Here is a 21,069-nt window from a genome sequence, read left to right as displayed (position 1 = left end):
CAAATGCTGCGGCCGCTAGCAGGGGGTGTCAATCAACCCGATCGTATAAGATCGGGCGGATTGATGTCTTAAGACCGCTGCTTCTTTACTCCTGTTCCCGGCGAGCCTGAAGGCCGGAAACAGGGGTATACGACCCCATTCGGGCCGTGATAAACCAGCCCCCAAAGGGTCACCCACAGTCAAATAATATTTTTATTTAAAAATATTGCACATTTAGATAGCAACTTATTAAATCTAATTTCTGTTTACATTTATTAATTTGTTTAACTGTGTAACTCACCAAATAATGTAACACTGTCTATACAATTTAAATAATAAAGACCTCTTTATTCTGGCTAGGTTTACAATAAGGAATTAGAGACGGAGTTTGACAATTTTGAAGATTGGCTTCATACCTTCAACCTTTTACGGGGAAAGATCGGAGATGACGATGACACTGTTAGTGAAGAGGAGCGAATTGTTGGAAGATTTAAAGTGAGTAACGCGAGTAACCACTTGTATTATTACTTTCTTCATTTATATTATCCTAGAGCAGAGCTTTCATATTGGTGACACACTTTTTAGATCTAAATCATTTTGCGATACAGTAGTTCAGTTGTACTAGCAAACAGGAGGTTAAACTAACTTGTTTTAAGAGATATGGACACACACATAAATTATATAATAACTAAATGTATTTACAAGTAACAGTAAGTATGTGCAAGAATAAAAAAAGTTTAATAACACCAATAGCTACTTACTATTTTAATGGGATGTATGAGGTTGATGGGATGAACACAGTTTCTGAATATTTGGTGGAATATTAGATAGACACTCGCATTTCATAATCAAGCATTTTTTAAGCTTCCACTTCCTATCTGTATATCAAGAGCAGAAGCAGCAATGCACTACTGGGAGCTAGCTGCAAAAAAACAAAACACTTTGGCCTAGATTTAGAGTTCGGCGGTAAAAGGGCTGTTAACGCTCCGCGGGTTTTTTTCTGGCCGCACCATAAATTTAACTCTGGTATCGAGAGTTCAAACAAATGCTGCGTTAGGCTCCAAAAAAGGAGCGTAGAGCATTTTTACCGCAAATGCAACTCTCGATACCAGAGTTGCTTACGGACGCGGCCGGCATCAAAAACGTGCTCGTGCACGATTCTCCCATAGGAAACAATGGGGCTGTTTGAGCTGAAAAAAAACCTAACACCTGCAAAAAAGCAGCGTTCAGCTCCTAACGCAGCCCCATTGTTTCCTATGGGGAAACACCTCCTAAGTCTGCACCTAACACCCTAACATGTACCCCGAGTCTAAACACCCCTAACCTTACACTTATTAACCCCTAATCTTCCGCCCCCGCTATCGCTGACCCCTGCATTACACTTTTAACCCCTAATCTGCCGCTCCGTAAACCGCCGCCACCTACGTTATCCCTATGTACCCCTAATCTGCTGCCCTAACATCGCCGACCCCTATGTTATATTTATTAACCCCTAATCTGCCCCCCACAACGTCGCCGACACCTACCTACACTTATTAACCCCTAATCTGCCGAGCGGACCTGAGCGCTACTATAATAAAGTTATTAACCCCTAATCCGCCTCACTAACCCTATCATAAATAGTATTAACCCCTAATCTGCCCTCCCTAACATCGCCGACACCTACCTTCAATTATTAACCCCTAATCTGCCGACCGGAGCTCACCGCTATTCTAATAAATGTATTAACCCCTAAAGCTAAGTCTAACCCTAACACTAACACCCCCCTAAGTTAAATATAATTTTTATCTAACGAAATAAATTAACTCTTATTAAATAAATAATTCCTATTTAAAGCTAAATACTTACCTGTAAAATAAATCCTAATATAGCTACAATATAAATTATAATTATATTATACCTATTTTAGGATTAATATTTATTTTACAGGCAACTTTGTAATTATTTTAACCAGGTACAATAGCTATTAAATAGTTAAGAACTATTTAATAGTTACCTAGTTAAAATAATTACAAATTTACCTGTAAAATAAATCCTAACCTAAGATATAATTAAACCTAACACTACCCTATCAATAAAATAATTAAATAAACTACCTACAATTACCTACAATTAACCTAACACTACACTATCAATAAATTAATTAAACACAATTGCTACAAATAAATAACATTAAATAAACTATCTAAAGTACAAAAAATAAAAAAGAACTAAGTTACAGAAAATAATAAAATATTTACAAACATAAGAAAAATATTACAACAATTTTAAACTAATTACACCTACTCTAAGCCCCCTAATAAAATAACAAAGCCCCCCAAAATAAAAAATTCCCTACCCTATTCTAAAATACAAATATTACAAGCTCTTTTACCTTACCAGCCCTGAACAGGGCCCTTTGCGGGGCATGCCCCAAGAATTTCAGCTCTTTTGCCTGTAAAAAAAAACATACAATACCCCCCCCCCAACATTACAACCCACCACCCACATACCCCTAATCTAACCCAAACCCCCCTTAAATAAACCTAACACTACCCCCCTGATGATCTTCCTACCTTGTCTTCACCATGCCAGGTTCACCGATCCGTCCTGGCTCCAAGATCTTCATCCAACCCAAGCGGGGGCTAGACATCCACTGAAGAAGTCCAGAAGAGGGTCCAAAGTCTTCCTCCTATCCGGCAAGAAGAGGACATCCGGACCGGCAAACATCTTCTCCAAGCGGCATCTTCTATCTTCTTCCATCCGATGACGACCGGCTCCATCTTGAAGACCTCCAGCGCGGATCCATCCTCTTCTTCCGACGACTAGACGACGAATGACGGTTCCTTTAAGGGACGTCATCCAAGATGGCGTCCCTCGAATTCCGATTGGCTGATAGGATTCTATCAGCCAATCGGAATTAAGGTAGGAATTTTCTGATTGGCTGATGGAATCAGCCAATCAGAATATAGTTCAATCCGATTGGCTGATCCAATCAGCCAATCAGATTGAGCTCGCATTCTATTGGCTGTTCCGATCAGCCAATAGAATGCGAGCTCAATCTGATTGGCTGATTGGATCAGCCAATCGGATTGAACTATATTCTGATTGGCTGATTCCATCAGCCAATCAGAAAATTCCTACCTTAATTCCGATTGGCTGATAGAATCCTATCAGCCAATCGGAATTCGAGGGACGCCATCTTGGATGACGTCCCTTAAAGGAACCGTCATTCGTCGTCTAGTCGTCGGAAGAAGAGGATGGATCCGCGCTGGAGGTCTTCAAGATGGAGCCGGTCGTCATCGGATGGAAGAAGATAGAAGATGCCGCTTGGAGAAGATGTTTGCCGGTCCGGATGTCCTCTTCTTGCCGGATAGGAGGAAGACTTTGGACCCTCTTCTGGACTTCTTCAGTGGATGTCTAGCCCCCGCTTGGGTTGGATGAAGATCTTGGAGCCAGGACGGATCGGTGAACCTGGCATGGTGAAGACAAGGTAGGAAGATCATCAGGGGGGTAGTGTTAGGTTTATTTAAGGGGGGTTTGGGTTAGATTAGGGGTATGTGGGTGGTGGGTTGTAATGTTGGGGGGGGGGTATTGTATGTTTTTTTTTACAGGCAAAAGAGCTGAAATTCTTGGGGCATGCCCCGCAAAGGGCCCTGTTCAGGGCTGGTAAGGTAAAAGAGCTTGTAATATTTGTATTTTAGAATAGGGTAGGGAATTTTTTATTTTGGGGGGCTTTGTTATTTTATTAGGGGGCTTAGAGTAGGTGTAATTAGTTTAAAATTGTTGTAATATTTTTCTTATGTTTGTAAATATTTTATTATTTTCTGTAACTTAGTTCTTTTTTATTTTTTGTACTTTAGATAGTTTATTTAATGTTATTTATTTGTAGCAATTGTGTTTAATTAATTTATTGATAGTGTAGTGTTAGGTTAATTGTAGGTAATTGTAGGTAGTTTATTTAATTATTTTATTGATAGGGTAGTGTTAGGTTTAATTATATCTTAGGTTAGGATTTATTTTACAGGTAAATTTGTAATTATTTTAACTAGGTAACTATTAAATAGTTCTTAACTATTTAATAGCTATTGTACCTGGTTAAAATAATTACAAAGTTGCCTGTAAAATAAATATTAATCCTAAAATAGGTATAATATAATTATAATTTATATTGTAGCTATATTAGGATTTATTTTACAGGTAAGTATTTAGCTTTAAATAGGAATTATTTATTTAATAAGAGTTAATTTATTTCGTTAGATAAAAATTATATTTAACTTAGGGGGGTGTTAGTGTTAGGGTTAGACTTAGCTTTAGGGGTTAATACATTTATTAGAATAGCGGTGAGCTCCGGTCGGCAGATTAGGGGTTAATAATTGAAGGTAGGTGTCGGCGATGTTAGGGAGGGCAGATTGGGGGTTAATACTATTTATGATAGGGTTAGTGAGGCGGATTAGGGGTTAATAACTTTATTATAGTAGCGCTCAGGTCCGCTCGGCAGATTAGGGGTTAATAAGTGTAGGTAGGTGTCGGCGACGTTGTGGGGGGCAGATTAGGGGTTAATAAATATAACATAGGGGTCGGCGATGTTAGGGGTAGCAGATTAGGGGTACATAGGGATAACGTAGGTGGCGGCGATTTGCGGTCGGAAGATTAGGGGTTAATTATTTTAAGTAGCTTGCGGCGACGTTGTGGGGGGCAAGTTAGGGGTTAATAGATATAATACAGGGGTCGGCGGTGTTAGGGGCAGCAGATTAGGGGTACATAAGTATAACGTAGGTGGCGGTCGGCAGATTAGGGGTTAAAAATTTTAATCGAGTGGCGGCGATGTGGGGGGACCTCGGTTTAGGGGTACATAGGTAGTTTATGGGTGTTAGTGTACTTTAGGGTACAGTAGTTAAGAGCTTTATAAACCGGCGTTAGCCAGAAAGCTCTTAACTCCTGCTATTTTCAGGCGGCTGGAATCTTGTCGTTAGAGCTCTAACGCTCACTGCAGAAACGACTCTAAATACCAGCGTTAGAAAGATCCCATTGAAAAGATAGGCTACGCAAATGGCGTAGGGGGATCTGCGGTATGGAAAAGTCGCGGCTGAAAAGTGAGCGTTAGACCCTTTAATCACTGACTCCAAATACCAGCGGGCGCCCAAAACCAGCGTTAGGAGCCTCTAACGCTGGTTTTGACGGCTACCGCCGAACTCTAAATCTAGGCCTTTGACTTCTGACTTCAGCTCAGCGTATAAGCTGCTGCCCTCAGAGCTCTGCGAGTCCAACTGATTGCTGCCCGCACTGCAAACATACTGCTGTCCCACTCACTGACTACACGTGCAGTCACAAGCCAACTGAGGAGACTACACGTGCAGTTAGGAACCAATGTGCCGTCAAAGCCGCCAATGGGAATAGTTTCAGTTCCCACTGAGCTGCGCCAATTGGTTAAGATGATCTGTGACCCACTAGGTATCAATCATGTGATATGCGTAGCAGGCAGGTGGAAAGTCGGAAACCAAAAATATTTTTTTTTTTTTAATTTAAAATTAAAAGAAATTAGTGCTGAAGCAGGGACACACCTACACACTGCCACTGACACACTAACGTGTCACAACACACAGTTTGGAAATCACTGTCCTAGAGGTATAGTATCCTATATAATAAAAGGCCAGATATGTTTGTCCGAAGCTGTCATGCACAGTAGAGACTGGTCGAGGAGAACATACCTGGCCATAACAAAGGATCAGTTAGTAAGGATCATACAGCAGAGAGGGTGGGTGGGAGCGGGTGTGGCAGGGGGTGTGGGGGAGCGGGCATGGTGGGTGCATGGACGGGCGGGAGCGTGGGCAGGTGGGACCACTGCACTGCAGAAAATGGCCGTGTACACGGGCCTTAGGACTAGTTAAAATATAAAGGAATTAGTTTGGTAGATGTCCTGGCATGGAAAATACCAGTTGCTATTGGTGGGTTGAAATTGCACCTCTTTTACTGTTATCCTGGCAACATTATCACAGTCAGTAAATATAAAATTTCTGCTGCTATAAACAAAGGGTATGTATCTCACCCATGGACAATTTTGGGAACCAGGAGGCTGGGGAGTCTGTGAGGCCATAGAGTTGCTGATATGTTGTGTGTTGAGTCATGGTGAGCAGAGGAGGAGTTGTAGCTGTTTTGTGCGTGGAACTAAGCATGAAGTGACTTGGGTTTGGGTGGATCAGGTGCGTGTCTATGCAGATCAGAGTGTGGTTAAGCCCACCCTAATCCTTATCACTGTCATTGACAGATTGTGTGTTTTGGTACAAAAGAATAATGGTGTTCCACAGATATTTGGATTTGGCTTGTTTTGTTAATATCGTAGAACATCAGACATATGTATCTTTTCATTAATAGTTAAGCATCACATAGTCAAGGACTAAACATAATTCCAATATTATTTAACAGAGTTAACATTACAATCCTAGTACATCTATGAGCTTTTGAACTGTGTCTCATGTGAATTTATGATGCCATTTTATAAGTTTTGCATTGTTTCTATCCCAGGGCTCCATGTGTGTATATAAAGTTCCATTACCCGATGATATTACCAAGGAAGCTGGCTACGACCCAAACTTTGGAATGTTCCAAGGCATTCCGAATAATGACCCAATTAATGTACTGGTTAGGGTATATGTTGTCAGGGTAAGTATTTGTATAGATGTGCTACACAAGGAACTATTTGTTATGATGCAGGGGGTTTCCTCTCTCTTCTATGCACCCTAACTAGGAAGTAAAACAGTATGTTTTGAGTGAGTTAGTAAAATGGGAAACATGTAAAAAAGAGAGAGGAGTTTAAACTCTCACTAAAAACGTCTAAAATGCTAAGAAATTTTTATGAGAGGAGAGTGATAAAATCATACCTTGCATTTGCTGTGACGTTAATCATTGCATGATAGGTGACAGCACATATGTTATCCCAAAATAACTTTTTAAAGGGGCATTAAACACTTTGAGATGGTAATATAAAATGATAAATCGTATATATAAAAAAAAAAATCTTTGCAATATATAAGTTACAACATGGCAGCTCCCATTTATTTATAGACTAAAACTTTACACTTATTTTGCCATTAAATAAAACAACTAATTAATGTTAAAAAATACATCTAGATGTTATTCTCACACTAATCTTTTCTTAAAATGTATAATTCTATCTAGCATTTATTTAGTGTTTAATGTCCCTTTAATAACACTTTCACTTATAGTGGCCGATTTATAAAGCAGTCAATGCTGCTTATGCCGCGCGAGCCTTCAGGCTCGCCAGAATCAGGAATTAAGAAGCAGCGGTCTTAAGACGACTGCTCCTTAACTAGTCCGTCACCTCTGAGGTGGCGAACAACAATCATCCTGATCGGATACGGGATGATTGACACCCCCTGCACCCCCTGCTAGAGACCAATTGTGCGCGAATGTGCAGGTGGTGGCATTCCACAAGCATTTTACCAGAAATGCTTGTGCAATGATAAATTCCCACCCCGTATGCTGTCAGCATTTAGCGATGTCCGACATTTAATAAATCGGCCCTATAGTATGCATCATTCAAATAATTTATTAACATCCTATATGGCAGTGGTTTTGTCATACTAATTTATGCTACACTTTAATGTCTGAACAAGATGGTTAGAGTTAATAAAGTAGTATCTTATGAGTTATGATGTCTTTATATTCTTTAAGCAGCACATTGGTTCGGTGTTGTTGCAATATGACAAAGTGCTAGTTGAAGAGGGTAGTGCTGGCAAAGTAATGTTGCAGTTACTCTTTTGTTCTTAGGTGTTAATGCAGCAGCAATCTCTGTTTAGCTGGGTTTGGGTAGTAAGTTACTGCATGATAAAGGTCATTTTACTTTTTTGCCATATGAAGCAGATAGCTTTGTTGAACTAAACTGAGTGGAAAAGTGCAGTGTCAGTAAGGCTATGCTAGGAAAAGTGCAGTGTCAGTAAGGCTATGCTAGGAAAAGTGCAGTGTCAGTAAGGCTATGCTAGGAAAAGTTCAGTGTCAGTAAGGCTATGCTAGGAAAAGTGCCATAAATGTTTGTTAGTGCAGTACAACACATAGGGCCGATGATCTAAAGTTTGCCAGATCAGATGTGTTTTTTTCATGTCGACCCTCACAGGGGCTGCTGCCCTGGTGGAATTATCCTAAAAAAGGGGCAGCCCCTGAGATGTCTCCTATTGAAAGTAATGGAGCTTGCTGGAAAGGGATTCACATAGAGAATGTAATTATAAGCAACTTTGTAATTTACTCCTATTTTCAATTATTCTCTAAATGTAGCCACCAATCAGCACACGCTGTCCAGGGTCCTGAACCAAAAATGGGCTGGCTCCTAAGCTTACATACCTGCTTTTTAAAATAAAGATATCGAGAGAACGAAGAAAAATTTATAATAGGAGTACATTAGAAATTTACTTAAAAATCCATGCTCTATCTGAATTATTAAATAAAATATTTGAGTTTCCTATCCCTTTAACTCCGTAGAGTGAAGTTAGCAGTGAACAAGGGGTGCACTTTAAAAATAAAATCCTGCAGACAATATAAATCACATTATGCTGCTTTCTGCATATACAGTAGCATCTAACAGTCGCCTATAGTTTAGTATTCATGTGTTTTTCTATTAGGGTTATAAGTATTTTGAGTGTTTTTTAAAAAAGCTTGTCACCTTTTAGTTTGCAAGAAACAACTGTGAGATCTATAGTGCGAAAATCTATACAGAATTATGCTGGGATTAAAGAGACAATTTTATATACGCCCATGCAACGCCCTTGTTCAGACCATTTTATGAAAAAACAATTACGCTTTGTATTTTGTACTTATAAGTACAAATTTCTAAGTGATTTTTGTGCATCCGGTGTATTCCCCATACGAAAATGCAGTGTACACCTTGTTTTCAGGGTAAAAGGTGACTTTAGTTCATTCCACCAGGGAAATAGAAGTACTGGTGAGTATTCTTTAATAATCTTGCCAGCCCAGAGACCTTTAGATCACGCGGCCTCAGTGATGTTAGAAGCTCTCATTTTTGGTTCAGTGTTTGTGCAAAGCACATATATGTCATCAGCAAAGCCATTAATGATGCAATTTATGATGTCATCAACAAAACCTAAGCATTATTTAGCTTAACTGAACTTAACTCTATACATTTTTTGGTTGTTTCAGTGAGAATACAAATGTTAAAAAATTTTTAATGTATAGATAAGAAATTTTTTATTAGCTTCAACAAACATTTTTATTTATTTTATTGTGATTTTATAGTAAGTCTATATTGACACTTGCAGTTATGGGTTCCATAAAATGATAAATATCATAAGATGTTGGCTGCTCTGTGTAATGCCGTTATAAATATAAATGTGTAACTGTCTAGGCAAAGCTGTATATATCCACGTTCTTTTGCAGGCTACAGACCTCCATCCTGCTGATATTAATGGAAAAGCAGATCCATACGTTGTTATCAAACTGGGGAAAACCGAGATCAAAGACAAAGAGAATTACATCTCCAAACAGCTGAATCCTGTATTTGGAAAGTGAGTCACTATAAGATCTAACCATACAGGAATATGCAGTAGCACTGGCTGTTGTGTATATGTGTAATATATAACTTAATTTTGTATTTATCAGGTCATTTGATATAGAGGCCACTTTCCCAATGGAGTCCATGCTGACTGTTGCTGTGTATGATTGGGACTTGGTAGGAACTGATGATTTGATTGGAGAGACAAAGATTGACCTGGAAAACCGCTACTACAGCAAGCACAGGGCCACATGCGGTATCTCACAGAACTATGCCATGTATGTATCTACATGAGCACATTAATATTACATATGTCCTATTAATACACAGATATTAAGATTTCTTCTAATTTATTTTCTTTAATAAAATGCATAGTACTGACAAGTTTTGGACAAAATAAAAAGTATTTAAGCTGCCATTTATGTAGGAGATATTATAGTGCCTAGAAGGCAAACCATCACTAATTCTTCCTATGCTTAACAGTCACGGGTATAATATGTGGAGAGACCCTGTAAAACCCACACAGATCTTGTCTAAACTTTGCAAAGAAGGCAAAATCGATGGACCACATTTTGGACCTGGAGGAAGAGTGAAGGTCACAAATCGTGTGTTTACTGGACCAACAGAAATTGAAGATGAAAATGGTAGATATCTATATAGTCACCCTGCTTATCATTAGCTTGGTTGGCCATTTTGATAGAGTTCAGCCAATGCTGTGTTTATTCCTTTTGCAGGTCAGAAGAAGCAGACAGATGAACACCTGGCGCTCTCTGTTCTCCATCACTGGGAAGAAATCCCTCGGGTGGGATGTAAACTTGTTCCTGAGCACGTAGAAACACGGCCGTTGTTAAACCCAGATAAACCTGGCATTGAACAGGTAATGTTGTGTTGCTCAATTAGATGCTATTCTTTATTTGTTAAATGTCAGCGTATTATACAGTCTATACAGTAGTGCAGAATAAATGGCTAGATTCAAATCACACTTAGGTATAATATAATGTTTTATTCAGTGTTGTAGATGGTGCTTTTTATTAGGATTTTCCCATCATGCACTTCATCATACACTATCATCTGGAAAATACACAGGCCCCTATTTAAGAAAGTAGTAGTGTATTAAGGGGGGCAGCTACACTACAGAAACAAATTTACTTTTTTTTTTTTTTAAATTGCCAATTTTGCAACAAACTGCCAGTACCTAAGATGGTGGCAAATAGGTAGAGGGGGAGGGTTAGAGAGCTTATATATATATATAAAAAGGCTGTTATTTTCAAACCAGTACTTAAGATGGCGGTGACAATTGTAAGGTGGGGGAGGGAATAGAGCTGTTTAAGGGGGGAGGCTGATCTCTACACTAAAGCTAAAATTAACCTTACAAGCTACCTAATTAACCCCTTCACTGCTGGTCATAATACTAGTGTGGTGAGCAGCGGCATTTAGCATCCTTCAAATTACCAAAAAGCAATGCCAAAGCATATATGTCTGCTATTTCTGAACAAAGGGGATCCCAGAGATGCATTTACAACCATTTGTGCGGTTGTGAGAATCCTAAAATTGTGAAAATGTTAACTTTGTTTTTTATTTGATCGCATTTGGCGGTGAAATGGTGGCATGAAATTTACCAAAATGGGTCTAGATCAATACTTAGGGTTGTCTACTAAAAAAAATATATAGTTCTGATAGGTAAATATAAAAATAGGCTCTATTTATGTTTAAATGTAGTGATGGCAGAATGCTAAAAATGCTCTGGTCTTCTTAAGGAAGTTTTTGTCTGACATGCCCGGTCCTTAAGGGGTTTAAAAAAAGGTACACATATACTTTTTTAATGACAAATATTATATATATGGCATTTGATTAGCTTACGTTTACCATTACTTTAATATTTTGCTTCACAGTCAAATGTGTGCAAGGTATTTTGGTTTAACACCAACCGGCATACTTGTTTTAATCCACCATCAAAAGTGTTAAAAGCTAGTGATGCACTAAAATAGAAATTCTGGACTAAAACCGAAAATCCAGGATGCACTTGGCCGAAAACTGAAACTATCTTTTTTTTTTCAAATTATTTTCAAATATTTTTTTTTTAGTTTTTTTTTTTTTTGCATAATTAGACTATTTAATGAATGAATCTGAATTAAAAACCTTCAAACCAATAAAATAAAATAACCACGCTTTTATTGAAAGTAACACACTAAAATTGGACAAAAATATCTTAAAAAATATGGTTGGTACACAATAATTTTACCAAGAAAAAAAAACAGGCAAAAAACGATAGTGCCATTTTCGGCTAAAATATTTCTGCGACCAAAATTTCGGTTCATCCCTACTTAAAACAATATTAAATATCTATATATTGTATTATTCTTTATTTAGTTCCGTGTAACAGAATCAGATTTAACAGTTTTTTTTTTACCAATTATCCAAATAAAGTATAGTCCTAGAAAACTATTATATGCAAAACAGAAAGTCAAGAAATGAATTCAAACAGCAGCTCTAGGCTAGCATCAAATCTGAAATAATCTACACAATCATTTTACCGAAAATAACAGGGAAGAAAAATGAAAACGAAATAGCCAAGAATGCAATTTGTGGTTGAAACATTTCTGCAGCCCAAATTTCGGTGCATCCCTATTAAAAGCAATATGTTTATGTTTGTGCAGGAGGGGAGTGTTTTAACAGAAATGTAGAGTTTGTTGGTGGAATTTTGGGAGATAAAATAAAGAGTATTTGTTTAAAGAATGGGCATCTTTTCCTGCTATAAGAAAAAAGTTAAATGAATGCAAATTATGCACATAGTCCATGGGTAAAGTTATTACAATTTTTTAAACATTTTTACACTTAGGGGTCAATTTGCTAGCGGCAAATCTGCAGGGGGCGGCATTTCACCAGAAGTTCACAAGAACTGCTGGTGCAATGATAAATGCGGAGAGCGTATGCTGTCGGCATTAATTGTTGTGCAGCGGAAACTATCCGCTACATCTTATCATGTCCGCTCGCACTTACATAAATTGCCCCTATAAGTGATACTGAAACCAATTTTTTTTCTTTCATGATTCAGATAGAGCAGCAATTTTAAGCAATTTTCTAATTTACTCCTATTAGCAAATTTTCTTCATTCTCTTGGAATCTTTATTTGAAAAAGCAGGAATGTAATGCTTACGGGCTGGCCCATCTTTGGTTCAGCACTTGGGTAGTGCTTGCTGATTGGTGGCTAAATGCAGTCATCAATCAGCAAGCGCTAACCAGGGCCAAAGATGTGCCGGCTCCTAAGCTTACATTACTTCTTTTTCAAATAAAGATACCAAGAGAACAAAGACAATTTGATAATACTGTACTAGTAAATTAGAAAATTGCTAAAATTGCATGCTCTTTCTGATTCATGAAAGAAACAAATTTGGTTCAATATCACTTTAATGTTTAATATTAGTCACTGTCTCTTGATTAAATTGTTTATATTATTCCTCTACCTCATGAAGACTAATCCACTTAAGAGTATTTTGCCTTTTCATGTGACAGGGCCGTTTAGAGATGTGGGTTGATATGTTTCCAATGGATATGCCTGCCCCAGGTCCTGCTATAGACATCTCTCCGAGGAAGCCAAAAAGGTACACAACATGGTGTTTGATGTTATTGTTTTATAGAACATGAGGATGGTATTGTTTTGGAGACCTTAAAGGAACATGAAACCCAAATGTTTTCTTTCATGATTCAGATAGAGCATGTGATTTTAAACAACTTTCTAATTTAATTCTTTTATCAAGATGTCTTCATTCTCTTGGTATCTTTTGTTGAAAAGCAGGGCCGTATGCTTAGGCGCTGGCCCATTTCTGAAACACTATATGGCAGCAGTTGTGCAAGAATGTTATCCATTTGCAAGAGCACTAGAGGGCAGCACTATTTCCTGTCATGTAGTACTAATGTTATACAAGAGCACTAGAGGGCAGCACTATTTCCTGTCATGCAGTACTAATGTTATACATTAGCAAGAGCACTAGAGGGCAGCACTATTTCCTGTCATGTAGTACTAATGTTATACATTAGCAAGAGCACTAGAGGACAGCACTATTTCCTGTCATGTAGTACTAATGTTATACATTAGAAAGAGCACTAGAGGGCAGCACTATTTCCTGTCATGTAGTACTAATGTTATACAAGAGCACTAGAGGGCAGCACTATTTCCTGTCATGTAGTACTAATGTTATACATTAGCAAGAGCACTAGAGGGCAGCACTATTTGCTGTCATGTAGTACTAATGTTATACAAGAGCACTAGAGGGCAGCACTATTTCCTGTCATGTAGTACTAATGTTATACATTAGCAAGAGCACTAGATGGCAGCACTATTTCCTGTCATGTAATACTAATGTTATACATTAGCAAGAGCACTAGAGGGCAGCACTATTTCCTGTCATGTAGTACTAATGTTATACATTAGCAAGAGCACTAGATGGCAGCACTATTTCCTGTCATGCAGTACTAATGTTATACATTAGCAAGAGCACTAGAGGGCAGCACTATTTCCTTTCATGTAGTGCTAATGTTATACATTAGCAAGAGCACTAGATGGCAGCACTGTTTCCTGTCATGTAGTACTAATGTTATACATTAGCAAGAGCACCAGATGGCAGCACTATTTCCTGTCATGTAGTACTAATGTTATACATTAGCAAGAGCACTAGAGGGCAGCACTATTTCCTTTCATGTAGTACTAATGTTATACATTAGCAAGAGCACTAGATGGCAGCACTATTTCCTGTCATGTAGTACTAATGGTATACAATAGCAAGAGCACTAGATGGCAGCACTATTTCCTGTCATGTAGTGCTAATGTTATACATTAGCAAGAGCACTAGATGGCAGCACTGTTTCCTGTCATGTAGTACTAATGTTATCCATTTGCAAGAACACTAGAGGGCAGCACTATTTCCTGTCATGTAGCACTAATGTTATACATTAGCAAGAGCACTAGATGGCAACACTATTTCCTGTCATGTAGTACTAATGTTATACACTAGCAAGAGCACTAGATAGCAGCACTATTTCCTGTCATGTAGTACTAATGTTATACACTAGCAAGAGCACTAGAGGGCAGCACTATTTTCTGTCATGTAGTAGTAATGTTATACACTAGCAAGAGCACTAGAGGGCAGCACTATTTCCTGTCATGTAGCACTAATGTTATACATTAGCAAGAGCACTAGAGGGCAGCGCTACTTCCTGTCATGTAGTACTAATGTTATACATTAGCAAGAGCACTAGATGGCAGCACTATTTCCTGTCATGTAGTACTAATGTTATACATTAGCAAGAGCACTAGATGGCAGCACTATTTCCTGTCATGTAGTACTAATGTTATACATTAGCAAGAGCAATAGATGGCAGCACTATTTCCTGTCATGTAGTACTAATATTATACATTAGCAAGAGCACTAGATGGCAGCACTATTTCCTGTCATGTAGTACTAATGTTATACACTAGCAAGAGCACTAGATGGCAGCACTATTTCCTGTCATGTAGTACTAATGTTATACACTAGCAAGAGCACTAGAGGGCAGCACTATTTCCTGTCATGTAGTAGTAATGTTATACACTAGCAAGAGCACTAGAGGGCAGCACTATTTCCTGTCATGTAGTACTAATGTTATCCATTTGCAAGAGCACTAGATGGCAGCACTATTTCCTGTCATGTAGTACTAATGTTATACATTAGCAAGAGCACTAGAGGGCAGCACTATTTCCTGTCATGTAGTACTAATGTTATACATTAGCAAGAGCACTAGAGGGCAGCACTATTTCCTGTCATGCAGTACTAATGTTATACATTAGCAAGAGCACTAGAGGGCAGCACTATTTCCTGTCATGTAGCACTAATGTTATACATTAGCAAGAGCACTAGAGGGCAGCGCTACTTCCTGTCATGTAGTACTAATGTTATACATTAGCAAGAGCACTAGATGGCAGCACTATTTCCTGTCATGTAGTACTAATGTTATACATTAGCAAGAGCACTAGATGGCAGCACTATTTCCTGTCATGTAGTACTAATGTTATACATTAGCAAGAGCAATAGATGGCAGCACTATTTCCTGTCATGTAGTACTAATATTATACATTAGCAAGAGCACTAGATGGCAGCACTATTTCCTGTCATGTAGTACTAATGTTATACACTAGCAAGAGCACTAGATGGCAGCACTATTTCCTGTCATGTAGTACTAATGTTATACACTAGCAAGAGCACTAGAGGGCAGCACTATTTCCTGTCATGTAGTAGTAATGTTATACACTAGCAAGAGCACTAGAGGGCAGCACTATTTCCTGTCATGTAGTACTAATGTTATCCATTTGCAAGAGCACTAGATGGCAGCACTATTTCCTGTCATGTAGTACTAATGTTATACATTAGCAAGAGCACTAGAGGGCAGCACTATTTCCTGTCATGTAGTACTAATGTTATACATTAGCAAGAGCACTAGAGGGCAGCACTATTTCCTGTCATGCAGTACTAATGTTATACATTAGCAAGAGCACTAGAGGGCAGCACTATTCCCTGTCATGTAGTACTAATGTTATACAAGAGCACTAGAGGGCAGCACTATTTCCTGTCATGTAGTACTAATGTTATACATTAGCAAGAGCACTAGATGGCAGCACTATTTCCTGTCATGTAGTACTAATGTTATACAAGAGCACTAGATGGCAGCACTATTTCCTGTCATGTAGTGCTAATGTTATACATTAGCAAGAGCACTAGATGGCAGCACTGTTTCCTGTCATGTAGTACTGTTATACATTAGCAAGAGCACTAGATGGCAGCACTATTTCCTGTCATGTAGTACTAATGTTATACATTAGCAAGAGCACTAGAGGGCAGCACTATTTCCTGTCATGTAGTGCTAATGTTATACATTAGCAAGAGCACTAGATGGCAGCACTGTTTCCTGTCATGTAGTACTAATGTTATACATTAGCAAGAGCACTAGATGGCAGCACTATTTCCTGTCATGTAGTACTAATGTTATACATTAGCAAGAGCACTAGAGGGCAGCACTATTTCCTTTCATGTAGTACTAATGTTATACATTAGCAAGAGCACTAGATGGCAGCACTATTTCCTGTCATGTAGTACTAATGTTATACATTAGCAAGAGCACTAGAGGGCAGCACTATTTCCTGTCATGTAGTACTAATGTTATACAATAGCAAGAGCACTAGATGGCAGCACTATTTCCTGTCATGTAGTGCTAATGTTATACATTAGCAAGAGCACTAGATGGCAGCACTGTTTCCTGTCATGTAGTACTAATGTTATCCATTTGCAAGAACACTAGAGGGCAGCACTATTTCCTGTCATGTAGCACTAATGTTATACATTAGCAAGAGCACTAGATGGCAGCACTATTTCCTGTCATGTAGTACTAATGTTATACATTAGCAAGAGCACTAGATGTCAGCACTATTTCCTGTCATGTAGTACTAATGTTATACATTAGCAAGAGCACTAGATGGCAACACTATTTCCTGTCATGTAGTACTAATGTTATACACTAGCAAGATCACTAGATAGCAGCACTATTTCCTGTCATGTAGTACTAATGTTATACACTAGCAAGAGCACTAGATAGCAGCACTATTTCCTGTCATGTAGTACTAATGTTATACACTAGCAAGAGCACTAGAGGGCAGCACTATTTTCTGTCATGTAGTAGTAATGTTATACATTAGCAAGAGCACTAGATGGCAGCACTGTTTCCTGTCATGTAGTACTAATGTTATACATTAGCAAGAGCACTAGAGGGCAGCACTATTTTCTGTCATGTAGTACTAATGTTATACACTAGCAAGAGCACTAGAGGGCAGCACTATTTCCTGTCATGGAGTACTAATGTTATCCATTTGCAAGAGCACTAGAGGGCAGCACTATTTCCTGTCATGTAGTGCTCTAGATGCATACCTAAGTATCTCTTCAACACAGAATATCTTGGGAACAAAGCGAATTTGATCATAGAAGTAAATTGTAACCTTTTTTTAAAATGAGATGCTCTGTCTGAATCACAAAAGAACATGTTTAGGTTTCATATCCCTTTAAAGGAACATTCAACTCAAAATGTGTTGTCTTATTATTCAGATAGAGCAAATATTTGTAAACAACTCTCCAATTTACTTCCATTGTTCATTTTGCTTTATTATCTTGGTATCCTTTCTTGAAGGAGCAGCAATGCACTAACTGTGAACACATCAGTAAGCCAATCACAAGCGGCATATAAGTGAAGACACCAATAAGCAGCTAGCTCTCCGCTCCTAGTTATGCTTTCAACAAAGGATACAAAGAGAACTAAGCAAATTATATAATAATAATATAATTAAATTGAAAGGTGTTTAAAATTGAATGATCTATCTCTGAATCATGAAACAAAATATGTGGGTTTTATGTCCCTCTAAATCAATAATTCACTTTAAACCAATTGATCATTGTAAAAGAAAAAGAATTACTGGATAAGCCAAACTGATGGCTAGTAATGTAACTTATTACCATATCTTATTTTGAAATTCTGGTTGAAAATCATGTTTTGGTTTAATAAACCATTAAAAATGTAGCTCAAGTCACAACTATAAATTATTAAATGTATCAAATTAAATATGATTACCAGTACATTAATTTATCATTTCAATCAAATATTTGAATTTTTTAAAACCATTTTAATTTTTCAAATCATGTCATGATTTGATATTGCTGGCTAAATGATAATACCAAAATCAATGTTTTAAATAAGCAGCTGTTAAATAATTTAATTTGCTGAATAATTTATTCCTTATAATACAATTTCCTGGCTAATTTGCATTGTGCACTGTGAATGTTCTTATATTAACTGGTATAAAAAAGGGAGGAAATGCAATTATACTAATTACACAGCCTCAGCCTTGATAATGTACTTTATGGAATAATATTATAACTTTATCAGAGTTGCTTGTGTTTATATATCGGAGTATTTTAAAGGCACATTAAACACTAAATACATGTCATGCACTTTCCTCTAATTATGGGTGGCGCCATTTTGGAACCTAGGTTTCACTGAAGGAGAGTTAACAATAACTTCAGCACTGAAATGCGTTGAAAGCTAAATTCCAACATGGCGGCACCCACGTCTAGAGGAAGACATTGAATAACCTCAATACTAAGCTTGTAAAATATATTTAGTGCTAGATTATAAGTGGTGCGGTATATTTCTTTTTGGAAATCGTGAAAACTCTGCTAGAGTTAAACTTTTTGCGCTAGTCGGTTGCATTGGTATTACAAGTTTAAAATTATTTTGCGCTAGAGGTATCCAAAATCGCGCTTAAAGTCGAAAATCAAAAATCACGTTGTCACATTCCCCCATAGAAGTCAGCAGAGCAAGAAAAGTTGAAAAAAAAAAAACAACCCACTCTCTCACACAAACAACGTCACATATTCTCATTAGCGCAAATCTGACATGAAAATATTAATATTTCATTTTCAAATGTTCTTTACATAACAGAATATGTTCTAATTATTCATAAATAAATATTTCTACATATATCTGATGGGTTTTTTAAACAAATATATATGTATACCTGTGTATAAAGATGATTATATATAAGTATAGATATATTTTATTATTCTTTATTTATAAAGCGCCAACAGATTCCGCAGCGCTGCCCATGGGTACAAGGATAAAAGTACAACGCAGAAACAATGCAATAAAAGACACAATTTTACAGACAAATACAGGGGGAATTGAGGGCCCTATTCCCATGGGAACTTACAATCTAGATGGGTAGTAGGATTGGAAACAGGAGGTGGGGAGAGGTGAGAATGATATTAGTGAGGAGATAGATGAGGGCATGATAAGGGTGATAAGCTTCCCTGAACAAAAAGGTCTTTAGGAAACGTTTAAAGGAGGAGAGTCTGACAGCTTGAGGAAGTCCGTTCCAGAGGGTTGGTGCCGCATGAGAGAAGTCCTGTAGTCTAGTATGAGAGGAGGTGATGGTAGAGGACGCAAGGAGCAGGTCATTGTTGGATCTTAGGGGGCGGGCTGGAGTATATTTGTTGATAAATTAGGACAGGTAGGGTGGGGCAGCATTGGTGAGGGCTTTGTAGGTCAGGATAAGAATTTTGAATTTAATTCTGCTGTGAATGGGGAGCCAGTCAAGGGACTCACAGAGAGGTGCAGCAGAAACGGAGCATTGAGAGAGGTTTAGGATGGATTGAAGGGGAGAGAGGCGGGAGATAGGGAGGCCAGTTAGTAAATTATTACAGTAGTCAAATCGGGAAATTACCAGGGAGTGGATTAACAGTTTAGTAGTTTCATCACTCAGAAATGGACGAATTTTGGAGATATTCCATAGGTGGTTGTGGCAGGATGAAGAGAGCAATTGCATGTGGGGAATGAAGGATAGATTTGAGTCAAGTGTGACTCTGAGGCAGCAAGCTTTAGGTGATAGGGGGATAGTGGTGCCGCTAACAGTGATGGAAAAATTAGAAACTGTAGTAGAGTTAGAGGGGGGGGGGGGTATTAGAAGTAGTTTGATCTTGGACATGTTTATTTTTAGGTAGTGAGAGGCCATCCAGGAGGAAATGCCAGATAAGCAGTCGCTGATGTGAGAATTGACAGAAGGAGAGAGTGCAGGGGTGGAAAGGTAGATCTGGGTATCTGGTAGTTGGAGCCATAGCTCTTGATAAGTTTACCCAGTGAAAAAGTGTAAATAGAGAAGAGTAGAGGACCCAGGACAGAGCCTTGAAGTACTCCAAAAGACAGAGGCAATGGAGAGACGGAGTCACCAGCAAAAGAAAGAAGGATCTGTTAGAGAGCTAAGAGTGAATTCAGGAGAGGGCAGTGTCACAGAGCCCAAGAGAACTGAAAGTCCGTAGGAGAAGGGGATAATCAATAGTGTCAAAGGCAGCAGAGAGGTCAAGTAAGATGAGTATAGAGTAGTAGCCTTTGTTTTTAGCAGAAAGGAGATTGTTAGTAACCTTGGTGATGGCAGTCTCAGTTGAGTGTTGGGGACGGAAGCCATATTGCAGGGGGTCGAGCAGTGAGTTGGAGGACAGGAAGTGGGTTAGGCGATCGAAAACTAAATTTTCAAGGATCTTTGAAGCTAGCGGGAGCAGTGATATGGGGCAGTAGTTTTCAGAAGAGTTAGGGTCAAGGAAGGTTTTTTTGAGGATGGGGGTGACCTTTGAATGTTTGAAGGAGGCAGGGAATGAGGCGGTAGAAAGGTATGGGTTGAATATGTGGGTAAGAGTTGGAGTGAGGGTGGGAGACAGATAAGGTATTAGATGTGAAGAAATAGGGTCAAATGGGCAGGTAGTGAGGTGTGAGGAAGACAATAGGGAAGCCACTTCACTCTCAGTGGTTAGGAGGAGAGGCCGAGAGTGGCAGAGGGGGTGACTGAGAGCGAAGTTGAGAGATTGCAGGCTTGTGTTGGGATGTTTCTTCGGATGATAAGTGTTTTTTTTAAAAAGTAGTCAACCAGGTCTTGAGCACTGAACGCAGATGAGGGGGGTGGTGCAGGTGGGTAGAGGAGAGAGTTAAAAATGGAGAAGAGTATTTTAGGGTTTGAAGAGTGA

The 21,069-nt window shown here is 38.5% G+C and overlaps 1 protein-coding gene across 1 annotated transcript in view; it reads left to right on the top strand.

Moving 5' to 3' along the window:
• OTOF (otoferlin) overlaps window positions 1-21,069 on the top strand; it is a 742,062-nt gene that overhangs the window by 648,851 nt on the left and 72,142 nt on the right. The window contains exons 35-41 of the mRNA XM_053709494.1: window positions 340-474; window positions 6,484-6,621; window positions 9,367-9,494; window positions 9,589-9,759; window positions 9,965-10,125; window positions 10,216-10,358; window positions 12,995-13,083. Coding sequence (XP_053565469.1) covers window positions 340-474; window positions 6,484-6,621; window positions 9,367-9,494; window positions 9,589-9,759; window positions 9,965-10,125; window positions 10,216-10,358; window positions 12,995-13,083 — 965 coding nt within the window. The remainder of the gene's footprint in view (window positions 1-339; window positions 475-6,483; window positions 6,622-9,366; window positions 9,495-9,588; window positions 9,760-9,964; window positions 10,126-10,215; window positions 10,359-12,994; window positions 13,084-21,069) is intronic.

This window comes from Bombina bombina, chromosome 4 (genome assembly GCF_027579735.1).
Source record: "Bombina bombina isolate aBomBom1 chromosome 4, aBomBom1.pri, whole genome shotgun sequence".
NCBI classification, from domain to species: Eukaryota; Metazoa; Chordata; class Amphibia; order Anura; family Bombinatoridae; genus Bombina; species Bombina bombina.
Note: the sequence above shows the minus strand (reverse complement) of the source record. Positions and strands in the feature narration are given on the sequence as shown.